This window comes from Diceros bicornis, chromosome 34 (genome assembly GCF_020826845.1).
Source record: "Diceros bicornis minor isolate mBicDic1 chromosome 34, mDicBic1.mat.cur, whole genome shotgun sequence".
In the NCBI taxonomy this organism is placed as follows: domain Eukaryota; kingdom Metazoa; phylum Chordata; class Mammalia; order Perissodactyla; family Rhinocerotidae; genus Diceros; species Diceros bicornis.
The window spans coordinates 16,383,810-16,400,850 of record NC_080773.1 but is presented as its reverse complement, the minus strand read 5'-3'; the positions used below and the strand labels follow the sequence as shown (position 1 = coordinate 16,400,850).

General features: G+C 45.0%; 1 protein-coding gene across 1 annotated transcript in view; it reads right to left on the bottom strand.

Moving 5' to 3' along the window:
* Positions 1-16,507, bottom strand: part of LOC131396896 (carcinoembryonic antigen-related cell adhesion molecule 5-like) — a 129,274-nt gene extending 112,767 nt beyond the window's left edge. Inside the window, exons 1-4 of the mRNA XM_058529398.1 lie at positions 16,444-16,507; positions 15,173-15,532; positions 11,383-11,661; positions 10,719-10,973 (exon numbers count right to left, since the gene is read on the bottom strand). Coding sequence (XP_058385381.1) covers positions 10,719-10,973; positions 11,383-11,661; positions 15,173-15,532; positions 16,444-16,507 — 958 coding nt within the window. The remainder of the gene's footprint in view (positions 1-10,718; positions 10,974-11,382; positions 11,662-15,172; positions 15,533-16,443) is intronic.
* Between the last annotated feature and the right edge of the window lie 534 nt (positions 16,508-17,041).

Here is a 17,041-nt window from a genome sequence, read left to right as displayed (position 1 = left end):
ATCAGAGCTGCCCCAGCCAGGACTCCAACCACGATGCCGTCAATAGCCCCAGCTGAGAGGCCAGCAGAATTAGGTCCTGTCATGGAAAGAAAAGAGAAGAATGAGTGAAGGTGATATTATTTTACAGTGGGGGTGCCCTGAAAAACAGCTCTCAACATGGCGTAGTCTCTACTGGTTCTTTCAAGGAATAAGTTTTCTGTGGGCAGATTGCTGTGAGGTGATTAGCTGACTATATCCTTATAAATTTTTTCTCCCACTATATTTCTCAGTCGGTGGTCGGACTTGCCTCAGTCTCACCCTGGCCTTTCTGCACTCAGGTGTTTTTGAAGGCTCTGGAAATGTGAGAAAGGCTGATGGCTCTTTTTGTATGTTATAACTTCCCACGTTTTCATGGTTGCATCTTTTTCTGTGTACCAGGTGTGGCAGCCATGAAGATGTGCCTCTCAGGTCTCTTGTGGTGGGGAGTTAATTGACAGAAGGCCTGGGCTAGTGCACTCTGAATTCCTCATGTCCATTCACCATCACCATTCACTGCACAGAGACCACACTTCCCACAGGCTCCCAGCAGGGATATGAAAGCAATCTCAATTCTGCGAGAGATGATTTTCCTCTGATGGGTGCCGTTAGCTCAAGGACTCCCTGTCAGCCTTGTAGACACTCTCTTAGAACTGCACTGCAAGCTAAAGCTCCCTTCCTTCTCTTTCTCCTTCACAGGGATCATGCATCGTGGTCGGAGGAATCTCCCTGGCTCCTCGCACTCCTGCCCCATTTTCCTCACAGCCGTTTTCCCCAGTAAATGTCTTGTATGTCTAATCCCATCTTGGCTGTGATTCAGGATGAAAACTAACAAACCAGACATGAAACTGTCCACTCAGCTCCTTTTTTTTTCTCTCGTATATTTAGTCAGTAACCATGTTCCCAGTGGTTTTCCGTGTTATACCTCCCATCCCCCACAATATATATTTCCTTTTGCATCTGTTTCTTCTTTTTTATTTCTGTTGCCCTCACCTGTCAACTCAAGACTGCTAATTGCTAATGTTAGCAATTATTATGAGGTACTGTGCCAGGCTCTATGTTCTATAATTTACATATATCTCATTTGATTCATGTAATAAAGCTGTCAGATAGACATTATTTCCATTTTACAAATGAAAAAACTGAGGCTTACAGTGGTGAAAAAACTTACTTAAAGTCACATTTCTAGTAAAAGGTTGATCTAGAGTCATGTAGTCCTTGACACTAGGACTTCCTGATTTCATAGAGGTAATGATAATAGTAGCAATAATGGAAGCTAACACTTACGGAACATTTCCTCTGAGTGTGGCATTTTGATAAAGGTTTATTTGAAAATTACATTAAATCTTTAAAACAATACCATGAAACAGGTACAATAATCCCTCAGTATCCATGGGGGACTGGTTCTAGAACTCCCATCCCTGCCCGCCCCCCCTCCCTGCCCCCGGCAGTTACCAAAATCTGTGGATGCTCAAATTCCTTATATAAAATGGCGTAGTATTTGCGTAAAACCTACACACATCCTCCTGTATACTTTAAATCACCTCTAGATTACTTATAATACCTCATACAACGTAAATGTTATGTAAATAGTTCTTATACCATATTGTTTATGGAATAATGACAAGAAATAAAAGTCTGCACATGTTTGATATAGACGCAACCATAGTAGGCCTTTCGATCCTTGGTTGGTTGAATCTGTGGATCCAGAACATGTGGATACGGAGGGCTGACTGTGCTCTTACTGCAATTTTCAGTTGAGCACTGAGGCTCAGAAAGTAAAGAATCTTGTGCAAGAAGTTTATAATTGTAAATGCTTACATTAAAAAAGAAGAAAGATCTCCAATCAACAACGTAACTTTACAACTTAAGGAATTAGAACAGAAGAACAAACTAAGCTGAAAGCCAGCTGAAAGAAGGAAGCAATAAAGATTAGAGTGGAGCTAAATAAAGTAGACAATGAAAGAATAATATAGAAAATCAATGAAACCTAAATTTGGTTTTTCAAAACGATGAACAAAATTGAAAAAGCTATAACTAGATTGACTAAGAAAAAAAGAGAGACGATTCAAATTACATAAAACAGAAATGAAAGTGTGGACATTACTACCAGTTCTACAGAAAAATAAGAATTTTAAGAGTACTATGAATAATTGCATGGCAACAAAGTTGGATAACCAAGATAAATGGACAAATTCTATGAAACACAAAACCTACAAAGATAGAATCATAAAGAAATAGAAAATATGGGAGGAAGTCAAGATGGCGGCATAGGGAGACTCTGAACTCACCTCCTCCCGCGGACACAGCCAATTTACAACTACTCGTGGAAAAATTACCCCTGAGACAGAACTGAAAACTGGATAAGAGGAACTCCTGCAACAACGGAAAATCCTAACTGAGGTAGAAGAGGCAGAAACTCCCTTCTGGACAGGAAAAATGCCGCCTTCACAGGCTGCAGCGCCTCACGGCCGCCGGGAAACAGCCCACAGGTACGCAGCCTCCCTGGAGGAGCGGGGCCCTGAGCCGGGGTGCGCCCCCGCTGTGGGCATTTTGTGGACCCAGCACAATCAAGACGAGTGGCATAATATCTGACTTTGCCTGCTACCGACGCATTGGGGAATAGCCCAAGAAAAGCTGGTTCACAAAAAAATTAAAACCAGCTCTTAAAGGGCCTTCGTGCAAACTCACGAGTTTCAGAAAGCATCCTAAAATCACCAGAAAGAAAGATGCACAGTGCTTTGGTGAAAAGAGACTCACCTAATAGGCCCTGTGTGCATCTCAATGAGAGGTGAGACCTCTCCAGGGACTGGGACATTGGCGGCGGCCATTTATGTGGCCTGGTGTGGACGTGCTGACACAGACGCCATTGGAGTTCTCCCTGAGCCTGCTAGCCCAGGTCTGCCCCACCCGCTAGAGCATCGATTTAATCCAGCTCAGCCAGGGCAGGCAGCCCACCCTAGAGACTGGCCCCACCCAACAACAAGCCCTCAGGCAACTTGTGGGCCTGCATAGATTGGTGACTGGATTCTCTGCAGCCTGGCAACTGAGCCAACTTCAGTGGGGCAGGGTGTGCACAAGGAGCGGGTGGAGAGTGAGGGGTGGTGGTGGAGTGTGTGGGGCTCCTGCCGTGGAGAGACTGTGTCCACTACGGGAGGTCGGGGCGCGCACACGGGGCAGGACTCTGTTGACTGTGTGTGTGGACCTGTGGGCGGCAAGGCTTGTCAGCTGCAGAAGACTTGTGCTTCTCAAAGACCCACATAGGGGGTTTGCCCCAACTTCAAAAGCCTGAAACAATTGGGTGCTCCCGTGCCTGAGGCCAGCCCCACACAGCTGCAATCCTCAGAGAGATGACAAGAGACCTAAAGGCTGGAGGCTCATAGCAATTGTAAGGCCCTGAGCCTAGCAACCTGCCACGCTGGGGGCCTACTCACTTAAAAGAAATACTGCAACACAAATGTGGTATTAGAACTTGCAGCCAACTGTGCTGGGGCTCCCCACACCTCGTAAAGAGACCGAAGGCCCCACAACAACTACAAGCAGCTGAGCATTACAACAGCTTGTCAGGAGCATAACTCGGCCTGCCTGGGTGCCTACATGGAGAGCCAACAGGCCACAACAGAAGGCACACGTAGCCCACATAGGGGTCACCCATGGAACATTGAGAACTGAGGGCAGCACACTGCAGGCGTCCTAAGCCATCACTTACATAAGGTCACCTATCCAAGAGCAGGAGACGTAGCTTACCTACCTAATACGTAGACACAAGCACAGGAAAAGAGGCAAAATGAGGAGGCATAGGAATACATTCCAAGTAAGGGAACAGGACAAAACCCCAGAAAAGGAACTAAGTGAAACAGAAATGAGCAACCTACCTGACAGAGAGTTCAAACAAAGAGTGTTAAGGATGCTCACTGATGTGGGGAGAAGAATAGATGAACTCAGTGAGAATGTCAACAAAGAAATGGAAGATATAAAAAAGAACCAATCAGAAATGAAGAATACAATACTGGAAATGAAAAATTCACTAGAGGGACTCAAAAGCAGAGTAGAGGATACAGAAGAATGGATCTGTGAGCTGGACGAAAGACTAGAAGATATTACCCAAGCTGAACAGGTAAAAAAGAAAAGAATTAAAAAGAGTGAGGACAGTCTAAGGGACCTCTGGTACAACATCAAGCGCAGTAACATCCGTGTTATAGGTGTGCCGGAAGAAGAAGAGTGAGACAAAGGGGCAGAGAATCTATTTCAAGAAATAATAGATGAAAACTTCCCTAACCTAAGGAAGGAAACAGACATCCAGGTACAGGAATCATAGAGAGCCCCAAACAAGATAAACCCAAAGAGGCCCACACCAAGACACATCATAATCAAAATGTCCAGAACTAAAGGTAAAGAGAGAATCCTAAAAGCCACAAGAGAAAGTCAAGTTACCTGCAAAGAAAACCCCATAAGGCTATCAGCTGACTTCTCAGCAAAAACCTTACAGGCTAGAAGAGAATGGCATGATATATTTAAAGTGCTAAAAGGAAAAAACTTACAGCCAAGAATACTCTACCCAGCAAGGTTATCATTCAAAATGGAAGGGCAGATCAAAAATTTCCCAGACAAGCAAAAATTAAAGGAGTTTGTCACCAAGAAACCAGTGCTACAAGAAATGTTAAAGGGACTGATTTAAGGGGAAAAGAGAAGACCACAAATAGGAAAAATTATCTATTTCCATGATAAGAGGGTAATGGACACAAATGCACAAAAAAGAGGTTAGATAAGATATCAAGAACATAAAAGAAGGGAGGAGGGGAGTTAAAGAGTAGAGCTTTCAGACAGACGTCAAACTAAAGAGACCATCAATTTTGTATAGAAGAAGAAAGGAACAGAGAAGGACTACTAAAACACTGAGGAAAAACAGTTAAAAAATGGCAGTAAGTACATACTTATCAATAGCTACTTTAAACGTCAATAGACTAAATGCTCCAATTAAAAGGCATAGGGTGGCTGACTGGATAAAAAAACAAGACCCATATATATACTGCATACAAGAGACACACTTCAGACTTAAAGACACTCACAAACTGAAAGTGAAGGGATGGAAAAAGATACTCCACGCAAATGGCAATGAAAAGAAAGCTGAGGAAGCAGTACTCATATCAGACAAAATAGACTTTAAAACAAAAACTGTAAAAAGAGACAAAGAAGGGCATTACATAATGATCAAGGGAACAATCCAACAAGAGGATATAACACTTGTAAATATCTACGCACCCAATGTAGGTGCACCTAAATATATAAAGCAATTATTAACAGACATAAAACCAGAAATAGACAGTAACACAATAATAGTAGGGGACTTTAACATTCCACTTACACCAACAGATAGATCATCCAAGCAGAAGATCAATAAGGAAACATTGGCCTTAACTGATACACTAGAACAGATGGACCTAGTAGATATATACAGAGCATTCCATCTGAAAACCGAAGAATACACGTTCTTTTCAAATGCACATGGAACATTCTCCAGGATTGATCACATATTAGGCCACAAAACAAGTCTCCGTAAATTTAAGAAAATTGAAATAATACCAAGCATCTTTTCTGACCACAACGGTATGAAACTAGAAATCAACTGTAGGAAGAAAATCAGAAAAGCCACAAATACGTGGAGATTAAACAAAATGCTACTGAACAACGACTGGGTCAACAAAGAAATCAAAGAAGAAATAAAAAAATATCTGGAGACAAATGAAAATGAAAATACGACATGCCAGAATTTATGGGATACAGCAAAAGCGATTCTAAGAGGGAAGTTTATAGCAATAGAGGCCTATCTCACAAACAAGGAAAATCTCAAATAAACAATCTAACAATGCACCTAAAGGAACTGGAAAAAGAAGAACAAACAAAGCCCAAAATCAGTAGAAGAAGGGAAATAATAAAAATCAGAGCAGAATTAAATGAAATAGAGACCAAAAAAACAATATCAAAAATTAATAAAACTAAGACCTGATTCTTTGAAAAGATAAACAAAATTGAAAAACCTTTAGCTAGACTCACCAAGAAAAAAAGAGAGAAGGCACAAATAAGTAAAATCAGAAATGAAAGAGAGGAGATTACAACAGACACCTCAGAAATACAAAAGATTATAAGAGAATAGTATGAATAGCTATATGCCAACCAATTCGACAATCTGGAAGAAGTGGATAAATTCTTAGAATCATACAACCTTCCAAAACTGGATCAAGAAGAAGTAGAGAATTTGAATAGACCAATCACCAGTAAGGAGATCGAAACAGCAATCAGAAACCTCCCCAAAAATAAAAGTCCAGGACCAGACGGCTTCCCTGGTGAATTCTACAAACATTCAAAGAAGACTTAATACCTATCCTTCTCAAACTCTTCCAAAAAATTCAGGATGGGGGGAAGCTCCCTAACTCATTCTACAAAGCCGACATTACCCTGATACCAGAACCAGACAAGGACAACACAAAAAAAGAAAATTACAGACCAATATCACTGATGAACATCGATGCAAAAATCCTCAACAAAATCCTAGCAAATAACAATACATTAAAAAGATTATACACCATGATCAAGTGGGATTTATTCCAGGTATGCAGGGATGGTTTAACATTTCCAAATCAATCAACGTGATACACCACATCAATAAAATGAAGAGTAAAAATCACATGATCATCTCAATTTGACAAGATACAGCATCCATTTATGATAAAAACTCTGAATAAAAGGGTATAGAAGGAAAGTACCTCAACATAATAAGGACCATATATGAGAAACCCACAGCTAATACCATCCTCAATGGTGAAAAACTGAAAGCTATCGCTCTAAGAACAGGAACCAGACAAGGATGCCCACTGTCACCACTCCTATTTAACATAGTACTGGAAGTCCTAGCCAGAGCAATCAGGCAAGAGAAAGAAATAAAAAGGATCCAAATTGGAAAGGAAGAAGTGAAACTGTCACTATTTGCAGATGACATGATTCTATATATAGAAAACCCTAAAGAATCCACCAGAAAACGTTTAGAAGTAAGAAACGAATATGGTAAAGTTGCAGGATACAAAATCAACATACAAAAATCAGTTGCATTTCTATACACTAACAACGAAGTAGCAGAAAGAGAAATTAAGAATACCATCCCATTTACAATTGCAACAAAAAGAATAAAATACCTAGGAATAAACTTAACCAAAGAGGTGAAAGAGCTGTACACGGAAAACTATAAAACATTGCTGAGAGAAATTGAAGAAGACACAAAGAAATGGAAAGATATTCCGTGCTCTTGGATTGGAAGAATTAACATAGTTAAGATGTCCATACTTCCTAAAGCTATCTATAGATTCAATGCAATCCCTATCAAAGTTCCAACAACATTTTTCACAGAAATAGAACAAAGAATCCTAAAATTTATTTGGAAAAACAAAAGACCCCGAGTAGGTAAAGGAATCCTGAGAACAAAGAACAAAGCTGGAGGTGTCACACTCCCTGATTTCAAAATATACTACAAAGCTACAGTGACCAAAACAGCATGGTACTGGCACAAAAACAGACACACAGGTCAATGGAATAGAATCGAAAGCCCAGAAATGAACCCACACATCTATGGACAGCTAATCTTTGACAAAGGAGCCGAGAACATACAATGGAGAAAAGAAAGTCTCCTCAACAAATGGTGTTGGGAAAAGTGGATAGCCACATGCAAAAAAATGAAAGTAGACCCTTATCTTACACCATACACAAAAATTAACTCCAAATGGATTAAAGACTTGAATGTAAGACCTGAAACTATGAAACTTCTAGAAGAAAACATAGGCAGTACGCTCTTCGACATCAGTCTTAGCAACATATTTTCAAGCACCATGTCTGACCGGGCAAGAGAAACAATAGAAAAAATAAACAAATGGGACTACATCAAACTAAAAAGCTTCTGCACAGCAAAAGAAACCATTAACAAAACAAAAAGACAACCTAACAATTGGGAGAAATATTTGCAAACCATACAACTGATAAGGGCTTAATCTCCAAAATATATAAAGAACTCATGCATCTCAACAGCAAAAAAAGTAACAACCCAATTAAAAAATGGGTAAAAGACCCGAACAGACATTTCTCCAAAGAAGACATACAGTTGCCAACAGACACATGAAAAGATGTTCAAAATCATTAACTAGCAGGGAAATGCAAATCAAAACTTCAATGAGATATCACCTCATGCCCGTAAGAATGGCTATAATTAACAAGACAGGAAACATCATGTGTTGGAAAGGATGTGGAGAGAAGGGAACTCTCATAAGCTGCTGGTGGGAGTGCAAACTGGTGCAGCCACTATGGAAAACAGTATGGAGATTCCTCAAAAAATCAAGGATAGAACTACCATATGATCCAGCTATTCCACTGCTGGGTGTTTATCCAAAGAACTTGAAAACACCAGTGCATAAAGATACATGCACCCCTGTGTTCATTGCAGCGTTATTCACAATAGCCAAGACTTGAAGGCAACCTAAGTGCCCATCAAGGGACGAATGGATAAAGAAGATGTGGTATATATACACAATGGAATACTACTCACCCGTAAGAAACGATGAAATCCAGCCTTTTGTGACAACATGGATGGCAAAGTGAAATAAGTCAGACGGAGAAGGTCAAATACGGTATAATTTCCTTCATTAAGTAGTAGATAATAACAACAATAAACAAACACATAGAGACAGAGATTGGATTGGTGGTTACCAGAGGGAAAGGGGGGAGGCAGGAGGGCAAAAGGGATAATTCGGCACGAGTGTGGTGATGGGTTGTAATTAGTATTCGGGTGGTGAACATGATGTAATCTATGCAGAAATAGAAGTATAATGATGTACACCTGAAATTTATACAATGTTATAAACCAATCTTACTGCAATAAACAAAAAATTTTAAAAAATGGGAACAGAAAAGGAAAGAATCTAGTGCAAGATCACACAGGAAATGCCAGACCCACGAAAAGAAACTTCGTATATTTGATTCAGAGACTGAGGTCTTAACCACTTTGCCATTCTGTATACTGTATTGGTCCCTTGGTTGATATTCTGCCCTCTGTAGCTTCTATCCATTTTGCACGACACTGGTAGAGTCATCCATCCTCCCAGGAAGATATGGGATGGGACAAGTGGTCACTTACCTTTTATCTCCAGCCTGAGGAGGTCACTTTTGCTGGAACTGACCAGGTTGGAGACCTCACACTGATAATCGCCAGCATTCTCCCTCCTGACAGGGTCTATGGTGAGGGTGCTGTTGTCCTGGGACAGCGTCATCCGCTCTGTGAGCCGGAGACTCTGGTTATTGAAGAACCACTGGATGGAGATCCCAGTGTCATTTGTGAGGCAGGTCAGGACCACAGCGTCCTTATTTTCTGTGACTATGGTGTTGCTGGCTTGGATGGAGGGCTGTGCCACTGGATCTGTGGAGAAATAGAGGAGGTGACTGAGTGAGAGTGGGCCTGGGGCCACAGTCCTTCCTCAGCCAGTTCTCAGATCCCACTGTGAGCTGTGTGAAGGTGACCGAGAGGATGGCTCTGGCCCCTACAGAAGGACGAGTGTTTTTGTTCAGGTGACAGTCTGTACGGGGAGGGCTGCACCTCCTCTCTGACCCCCTAATAACACCAGCATGAACGCAGACTCGTTCCCCATGTCATCTCCATAGTATCAGCTCCAGAAACCTCTTCTCAGCCCATGTATCCAGCATCCTCATCATCAGGTGGAATTTTTCTCCCATTAGCTTTTGTGTGACCCTTTGCTAGAGCTTTCTGTGACTTTATGAAAGATCAGACGTGCTCTTAGGTATGGTAGCTTTAAATAGAGAAGTGAAGGTGTTTCTTTTGTTAAATAGTTTATTAGAGAATGATCATGGCCAGCCAGTCGTCATCAACTTAGGACCTGGAGAAGTAACAATCTAAAGGATTTCTCAATCTGAATAGGACTTTTAGTTCTTGGCTCATGTATTGAGTATCACAGAGAAGGATATCTCTAGAGAGAAGTGGTCACAGTTTTAATAAAATGCTGGTACACTTAGCCCTCTCTGTAAACTCTAAACTTTTTGGCACTGCTCCTTCCATCCCATGAAGGGACTGCGTGGATGAATCTACCTATTTTTCCAAGTGTGCACCATAATTCACTGTTCTCCTTTGGTATACGTATGTGCTGGTGTCACACAGTGTCATACAGTTGGTGACTTCAGAGCCAGGACACAGCTCAGCAGAGTCTGCACCGAGGCTTGCTCTTTTCCCATTTTCCTGCAGCCTGGCCTGAGAAAGGCTCTGGTGTCAGTGGGCGGCACAATTTGGCCAGATTGAGGACAGGCTGCCCACGTACCTTCCCTACGTGCCCCTGTCCCACCACAGGTGGCATCAGAGCAGAGTCAGTCATAAGGCGAGCCAGGAACAGAAGGACCTTCCTTCTCCCTCTGTGAAGCACTCTCCACTGTATGGGGATTTCTGGGGCTGAAAGAACCCCCTCCCCACATTCCAGGCTTGACCCACATCTGCCCTGGGAAATCAGAGCAAGGGGAGGAAGAGTCTGCAGAGATGTCGTGGGAGGGTTCAGGAACAGGATGGACACAAGATGGGCAATAGCTTTCAGGAGGCTCTTTTCTGAAAACCAGACAGATTTCCACCCCAAAGCCTGGTGCCAATGGCCCAGGGAGCCACTTACCAGAGACTGTAATAGTCTTGACTGTGGTCCTATTGAAGCCAGTGACAGAGTTATGGACGAGGCAGGTATAGGATCCACTATCATTCGCAGTGATGTTGGGGATAAAGAGCTCCGGTGTGGATTGCTGGGGCCTCCCGTTAATAAACCAAGAATACTGTGCAGGCGGGTTAGAGGCCGCGTGGCAGGAGAGGCTGAGGTTTGCTCCTGGACGGTAATAGGAGTCTGAGGGGGAAATGGTGGGGGCATCCGGGCCATCTGGAGAAAACAGAATCAAGCCACACATGATGTAATCAGAGGGAAAGGGAAGCTCCTGGTCTATACTAGGGTGACAGTATCCTTCTGAGCCAGGTCACAACCTTGCTTTAAAAACTCCCAACCATGACCCCTCTGTGTTCACTCATCCTGAGTCTGAGACATTAACCTGTTTCTCCCATCACAGGTTTTTGACCCCGAGCCTCTCAAGGCAGCAGCAGCCCGTCCCCTCCTAGTCTTGGCTCAAGGCTGGGCCTGCCCAGATTTGCCTGAGACAGGAAGTCATGGCCAGCCTGGTGTCCAGGGCTGAGGGTCTGTGTACACAAATCTGAGAGTGATGGATGTGGCCTGGCCTCTGGTAGTGTGGATTTGGGCAGACACCCTGGGCCAGGTAGGGACAGAAGTTACTCACAGAGAACATTGAGGTAGAATGGATCACTGCGACGGGCACTCACTGGGTTCCGGGTTTCACATTCATACAGTCCTGTGTCATTCCTTGTGACACGGAGTAAAGTGAGAGTCCTGTTGTCCAGGGACAGCTCCAGCCAGGTGCTGTCCAGGAGGCTCTGATTGTTGTTCAGCCACAGGTAGGTGGTGTCCTGAGTCTGAGGTTCACATGTGAACACTACACGGTCCTCATGCTCCACGGGGCTGGACTTGTTGCATGTGACGTTGGGTTTGGTTAACTCCGCTGTGTAGATAGAGAGAATATTGCCTTGTGTGGGACCTTTGATTCCTCTAAAGGCCTCTTCATTCAGAGTTGGCTTTTCTCACCTCTCAGCCAACCCAAGTCCTTAAAAGAATAAGGCAGGTTTGTGTATCCCAAGGCAAATGCATAAGTATCTGAGCACTCAGAGAATTTAAGGCCACCTGCTCTACGTCTGGGAGAAAACACAGACTTTCCCAAGTCAAATAAGCATCAGGGTTGGTCATGGAAAGACACAAGACCAGGAGACAGAGACCACCCAGTGCTTCTTGTTCTTCACTGACCAACTAACTGTCTGAACAACCTTGGGGTCATCACCTGGAAAGTGTGGGTGCTGAGGCCTTTTCTATTTCACAGACCTACATCATCTAGTGTAGAGGTGTTTTCCCTGAGGCCTTACTTTCCAGGGTTATCCTAGAGATGGCTAAGGATGGGCCTTCCTATAGTTCTTAAACCCAGAGAGGACTGAGCAGCATAGCCTGGAACTGGGTATTTCAGCAGAAATACTATACTGGGAGATCAGGAGCAAGCCCAGAGGTCAGTTCAGTACTTAGGCTGCAGGGCCATGAAGTGGGGCAGGTCTCCCCAGGTGTTCCGTGGTGATTAGCATGAGACAGTGACTCCATAAAGGGTAGAGCAGAGTTAAGACTAGAAATGATCCAGAAAAGAATGAGGGGGACAAGCGGGGGCTGGCTGGCTTTGAGAGCAGAACCATGTGCTCTGCCCTTGGTCTTTAAAGTCTCTTCTCCCACTGCAGATGGCAGTGAGGACCATATTGATCTTTCTTGAAATACAAGTCGATGTTTTCAAATGTAGAAGAGTGATCAGTAGAAAGAGTGTGTGTGTGGGGGGGTGGAATCTAGCCCTCATGGACCATTTTTAAATAAAATTATGAGACAGAAATCTGAGGAGAAGTTAAATTGTTTCCATATTGAAAATTAATATTAATGCCCCAAAGATGTAACACCAGTTTCTGGAGGAATATCTCTCTAGAGAGCACTAAAGGTCGTAGACCAAGTTCTGCAGTCCAACCAGGATCACATTATCATCAAAGGAAGATGCTACAGTGGGTTTGAAATCAGTGGCCCCCTGGGTAGAGAGAGACATGTGAGTCCTGTTATGAGGACAGAATTGATTAGGTGGCAAGTCTGACGTGTCTCTGTTATATAAAGGGAGGAATGCTACCAAATTAGTTGAAATGATATGTGTTATGTTAGTATATTTAGGAAAGCGGTCTCTGTCACCAATTTATATGGTCAGTCAGGCAAAATGGGAAGAAGTTCCAAAGCTTGCATGTGGCTCTCTTTCAACCTCCAGAAACATAAGTTTGATCAAATTTATCCAAATTGGGCAGTGTCTAAGTGAAAGGACAGAGGCTGGTGGATCTCACCATCTGTGAGCATCCTACCCTACGGTAAAGGTGTCATTATGAGACTTATGTGTGTGAAATAGTAGGACAGTGCAGGGTCTGGCCAGCCCCACCTTGGGAAGGTCTCAGGAACCACTAGATTAGTGGGAGCCTCACCAGGATGAGGATGTGAGTCAGGAGTCAAAGGGGTGAAATGAGCCTGTGAGCTTTTGAGGACTGCAGACCTGTCCTTCTGCCTTTGACTTCCTGGTTGAATCATGTAGAGAATCATGTCCCTGTCCCATGGCATATTCCACTTGTTGACATTGTGGAAGGAAAGAGCCCTGGATGGTGGCATGGTGGAAGCTCATTCTCCTGGTGACTTGGGGTAACTAGCTCATGATGGAGGCTCAAGGGGCTGCTGCTCCCACTTATTTCTCTGTCCTTGACTATTGCCAGGAGGGTGGGCCTGGCTACAGGTGTTAGTGGGAGAATTGGGGGAGGCTTAAGAGTGGAAGAAGCTGTGCAGAATAGGGTCAGTCCCAGCTGGAATGAAGGGGGAGGATGATGAGGGACACGGAATATGCAAAGAGAGCCAGAAACATCCAAGGTCAGAGCAGTGGGGGTTACCAGTGACATCAAAGACCTTAGGCACCAAGAGCCCATGGCTCTCCCAGGGACAGGGCCAGAATGGCCTTAAAAACTCTTCTATTTTCTGAGCAGCCCCACAGTCATGATACTCTTTTCTCGCAGTGGCATTAGGGGCTGGTGGTGAGAGGGATGGAACGTGGGTCTCAGCCCCCGGAGAGACAGAGAACAAGTGTGGTCATAAACTAGGATTCTGAACCCAGGTTCCAGTCTGTGAAGAGGTTAGGGATCATTCATTCATTCACCATTCATTCCTTCCGTCCTTCCTGAAAGAGCAATTGAGTTGTTGGGTCCTGTGCTGGTTGCAAGGGTAGAGTGTGGAATGAGAAAGCAAAGTCCTTCCCTTTATACTCCAGTGGGAATGACACCAACACATCAGGAAACAAAGTGATTTCAAGTCCAGTGCAGGGAGATGTGGATCAGCCACCTGAGGGGGCGGCCTGGACTTTCCCTGCATTGACTCTGATTGTTGATGCAGGCAATTTGGTTCTTGAGTAAAAAACAAGTTAAATCTCCATTTGCTGTCACTCTCCAGATCAGAAAATCTACCTTGAGCTGTGGATCTCTAAGAAGAAGCTGTTTGATCTGATCCATAAGGCCCCCAGTGTGGTGGAGAGATCCGGGTTGTGACTTCACTAAGATCTTGCTATGACTCTGAGCTGCCACTCATTGCCTATGTGACCCTGATTCAATGACTGTATCTCCCTGTGCCTCCGTTTCCCCCAAATAAAATCAGGTAAATGGTCTCTGGATGAATTATCCTTAAAACATCCCCAAATACTTGCCCTAAAGCTTAGTATGGAGGAGCTGTCCAAATAAATGGCATTCAAGAGAGAGAGGTCTCTGAGCCTGATCCCTGGTGGATGAGGAGCTGCCAGGAGCGTCTTCTGTCCTCTGTTCCTCTCTGTGGATGGTGACCATCCTCTGGAGTCCCCTATGCCCCCAGGGAAGTCGGCTAATGGCCTGGGGACCTTGTCCATCTGCGCTCTCCACGCCAAGTCTCAGGTGAAGGACCAGGCTCCGCCCCTGCCCAGCTGTGGCTCTTTAGGCTGAGCCCTGGCTGGTGACCAGCTCAGGAGCCTTGGGATTCGGGCAGCCAGGAAATCATTGTGGTCTGGGCAGGGGCTTCCCAGATATAGCTTCCCTGTGAGGATCCCAGGGGACTCCTCAGGCCAGGCCCTGACGGAGCTGTGCAGAGGTTTCCTCATGGTCATGTTCATGGGGAGGAGCCCAGGGGGCTGGACTGAGACTGATCTCCCTCTGCTGAGTTACTCTCATCAGATTGATTCTTCTCTCTGCAGGGAATGTCTGCAAGACCTGGATTCTGGGAAAGGAATTCCGATCTTATGAAGTTTGTCTCCATTGTATGTGTCCTGCGCTAAATGCTCCAACCTCAACATGAGACGTAATGCAGAGGGGGATGTAGGCACAGTCCAGGCCTGTTAATCCTGTGTGTGTGTCACCCCACCCAACCCAAGAGGTCAGAGAGGAATCACTCACGGTATACGTGGAGCTGTCCAGTTCCTACTTGACTTTGAAAATTTTTTGTCCAGGCTTGTAGGGTGTAGTATCCTACGTCCTCCTGGGTGACGTTCTGGAACAGCAGGGATCCATTGGGGTATATTGTCTCCCGACCACTGTATACAGGCCCTTGGGTAATTTCTTTTGTGTCTATCATATATGCTGCAATTTGTTGATTGGGATCGACTCTGTCCGCTTTGAACCAGCCATAGCCTATGAGATTCTCTGTCAGATTGTGGACAAGCAGAAGAACATCCTTCCCTTGGACACCATTGGGCGGCACTGATTCAATAGTGAGTTGAGCAGTGGTGGGCGGGTTCCAGAAGGTTATGAGTAAGACTAGGAGGGAAGAGAGAGAGATCAATCAATATTTGGACCTATGTACTGGGATGGAAAGATGAGACCCTGGGTCCTGAACAGGTCTCTTCATCTCTTAGACTTGGAGTGTGTGTGTGTGTGTGTGTGTGTGTGCGTGTGTGTGTTTGTGTGTGTGTGTCTCCTACTGGTCAAGGTCAGCATCATGACCACCATTACTTCAGCCCCTCTGAACTTGTGATTTCCTCTGTTCCCAACACTCTTCCCAGGTGTCTGCCCGGCTCACTCTCTCACTGCCCTCAGAGCCCTGCTCACTCTCAGGTGCATCCTTGGGAGATGCCTTCCCTGACCTCCCCTCTAAAGACCCTCAGTCTTTACTGTCTGCCCTTTCCCTGCTGTGTTCCCTTCATGGCACTTGTCTGTCTCTGACATCACATTCAGATTTCTTTGATTGTCTGTCTTTCTCCCCATAGAATGTGAGCTCCTGAGGGCAGGGATTTGTGTGATCTTGTGGTACCTCCAGTGCCTGGGAACAGGCTGCAAACACCTTGGATGAATGAATGAGTGTTCTCAGGGCTCACCACGTCCTGGTGTTTGTTTGTCAATTTCTGAGGTTTATTAGTAATGACAATGTTTGGTGCCCCTGGTTATGTTTTCTTTCTGAAGTATCACTTGGATATAGTTATCTTATTTTCAAAATGTAACTTCAAAAAAATATTGCAGTTACGAGTTTCCTACCCCTCACCAATTCCAGTTCACTTAAATTTTCATGTTGCTGAGCCCTCTCCACCCATCCTACTCTGCTCCCATGTCCTCTACTCTCAGGTCCAAACCAAAGTCCTCTGTCCTCTCTCAGAGCCCTGTCCTCCCCAGGAGACCCCAGCAGTCTCTGTCCTCCATCTACTGCCCACCCTCAGGGAATCGTCCCCTCTTACCTGCCAGCAGGAGACCCTGCCAGGGGCTGTGCCCTCTGTGGGCAGGGGCTGAGGGGAGTTCCATGGTGTCTGCTGCCTGCTCTGTCCGTGAGAAGAGCCTGGGCTCCAGAAGTGCTCACAACTGCCGCTCTCCAGGTGCTTCAGCTCTGCTGTCCTTCCTGCCTCTGCACTGAGCCTCCTCCAGGGGCAGGAGTGCCTAGCCGGGTCACATGCACTGGGGGCGGGGTCTCTGCCCAGGTCCCTCCCTCTCCTCCTCTCATTCCTGCCTCCCTGGACCTCTCCTTCCCCTTTCTGTCTACATTTTGGTTCCCTGGCAACAGTGGAGGCCTCTCCCTCTTTAGCTGTGATTCCCTCCATACACACACATACACACAGACAGACAGACACACACACCCTTGTTTGGACAAGCACAAGCCTGGGGCACTGCTGCCCTGGGCAGTCCCCACAACTCTGGGTCAGGGTGCACAGTCAGTGTCCCCTGCAGCCCTTTCTCTTTCACATTTGACTTTTCCCTTCAGAGCTGGGGTTCTGGGGCTATATCGGGAACTCTTGTCACAGGGATGTCACTCCTGCTCTGAGTCTCAATCACCTGTGGAAC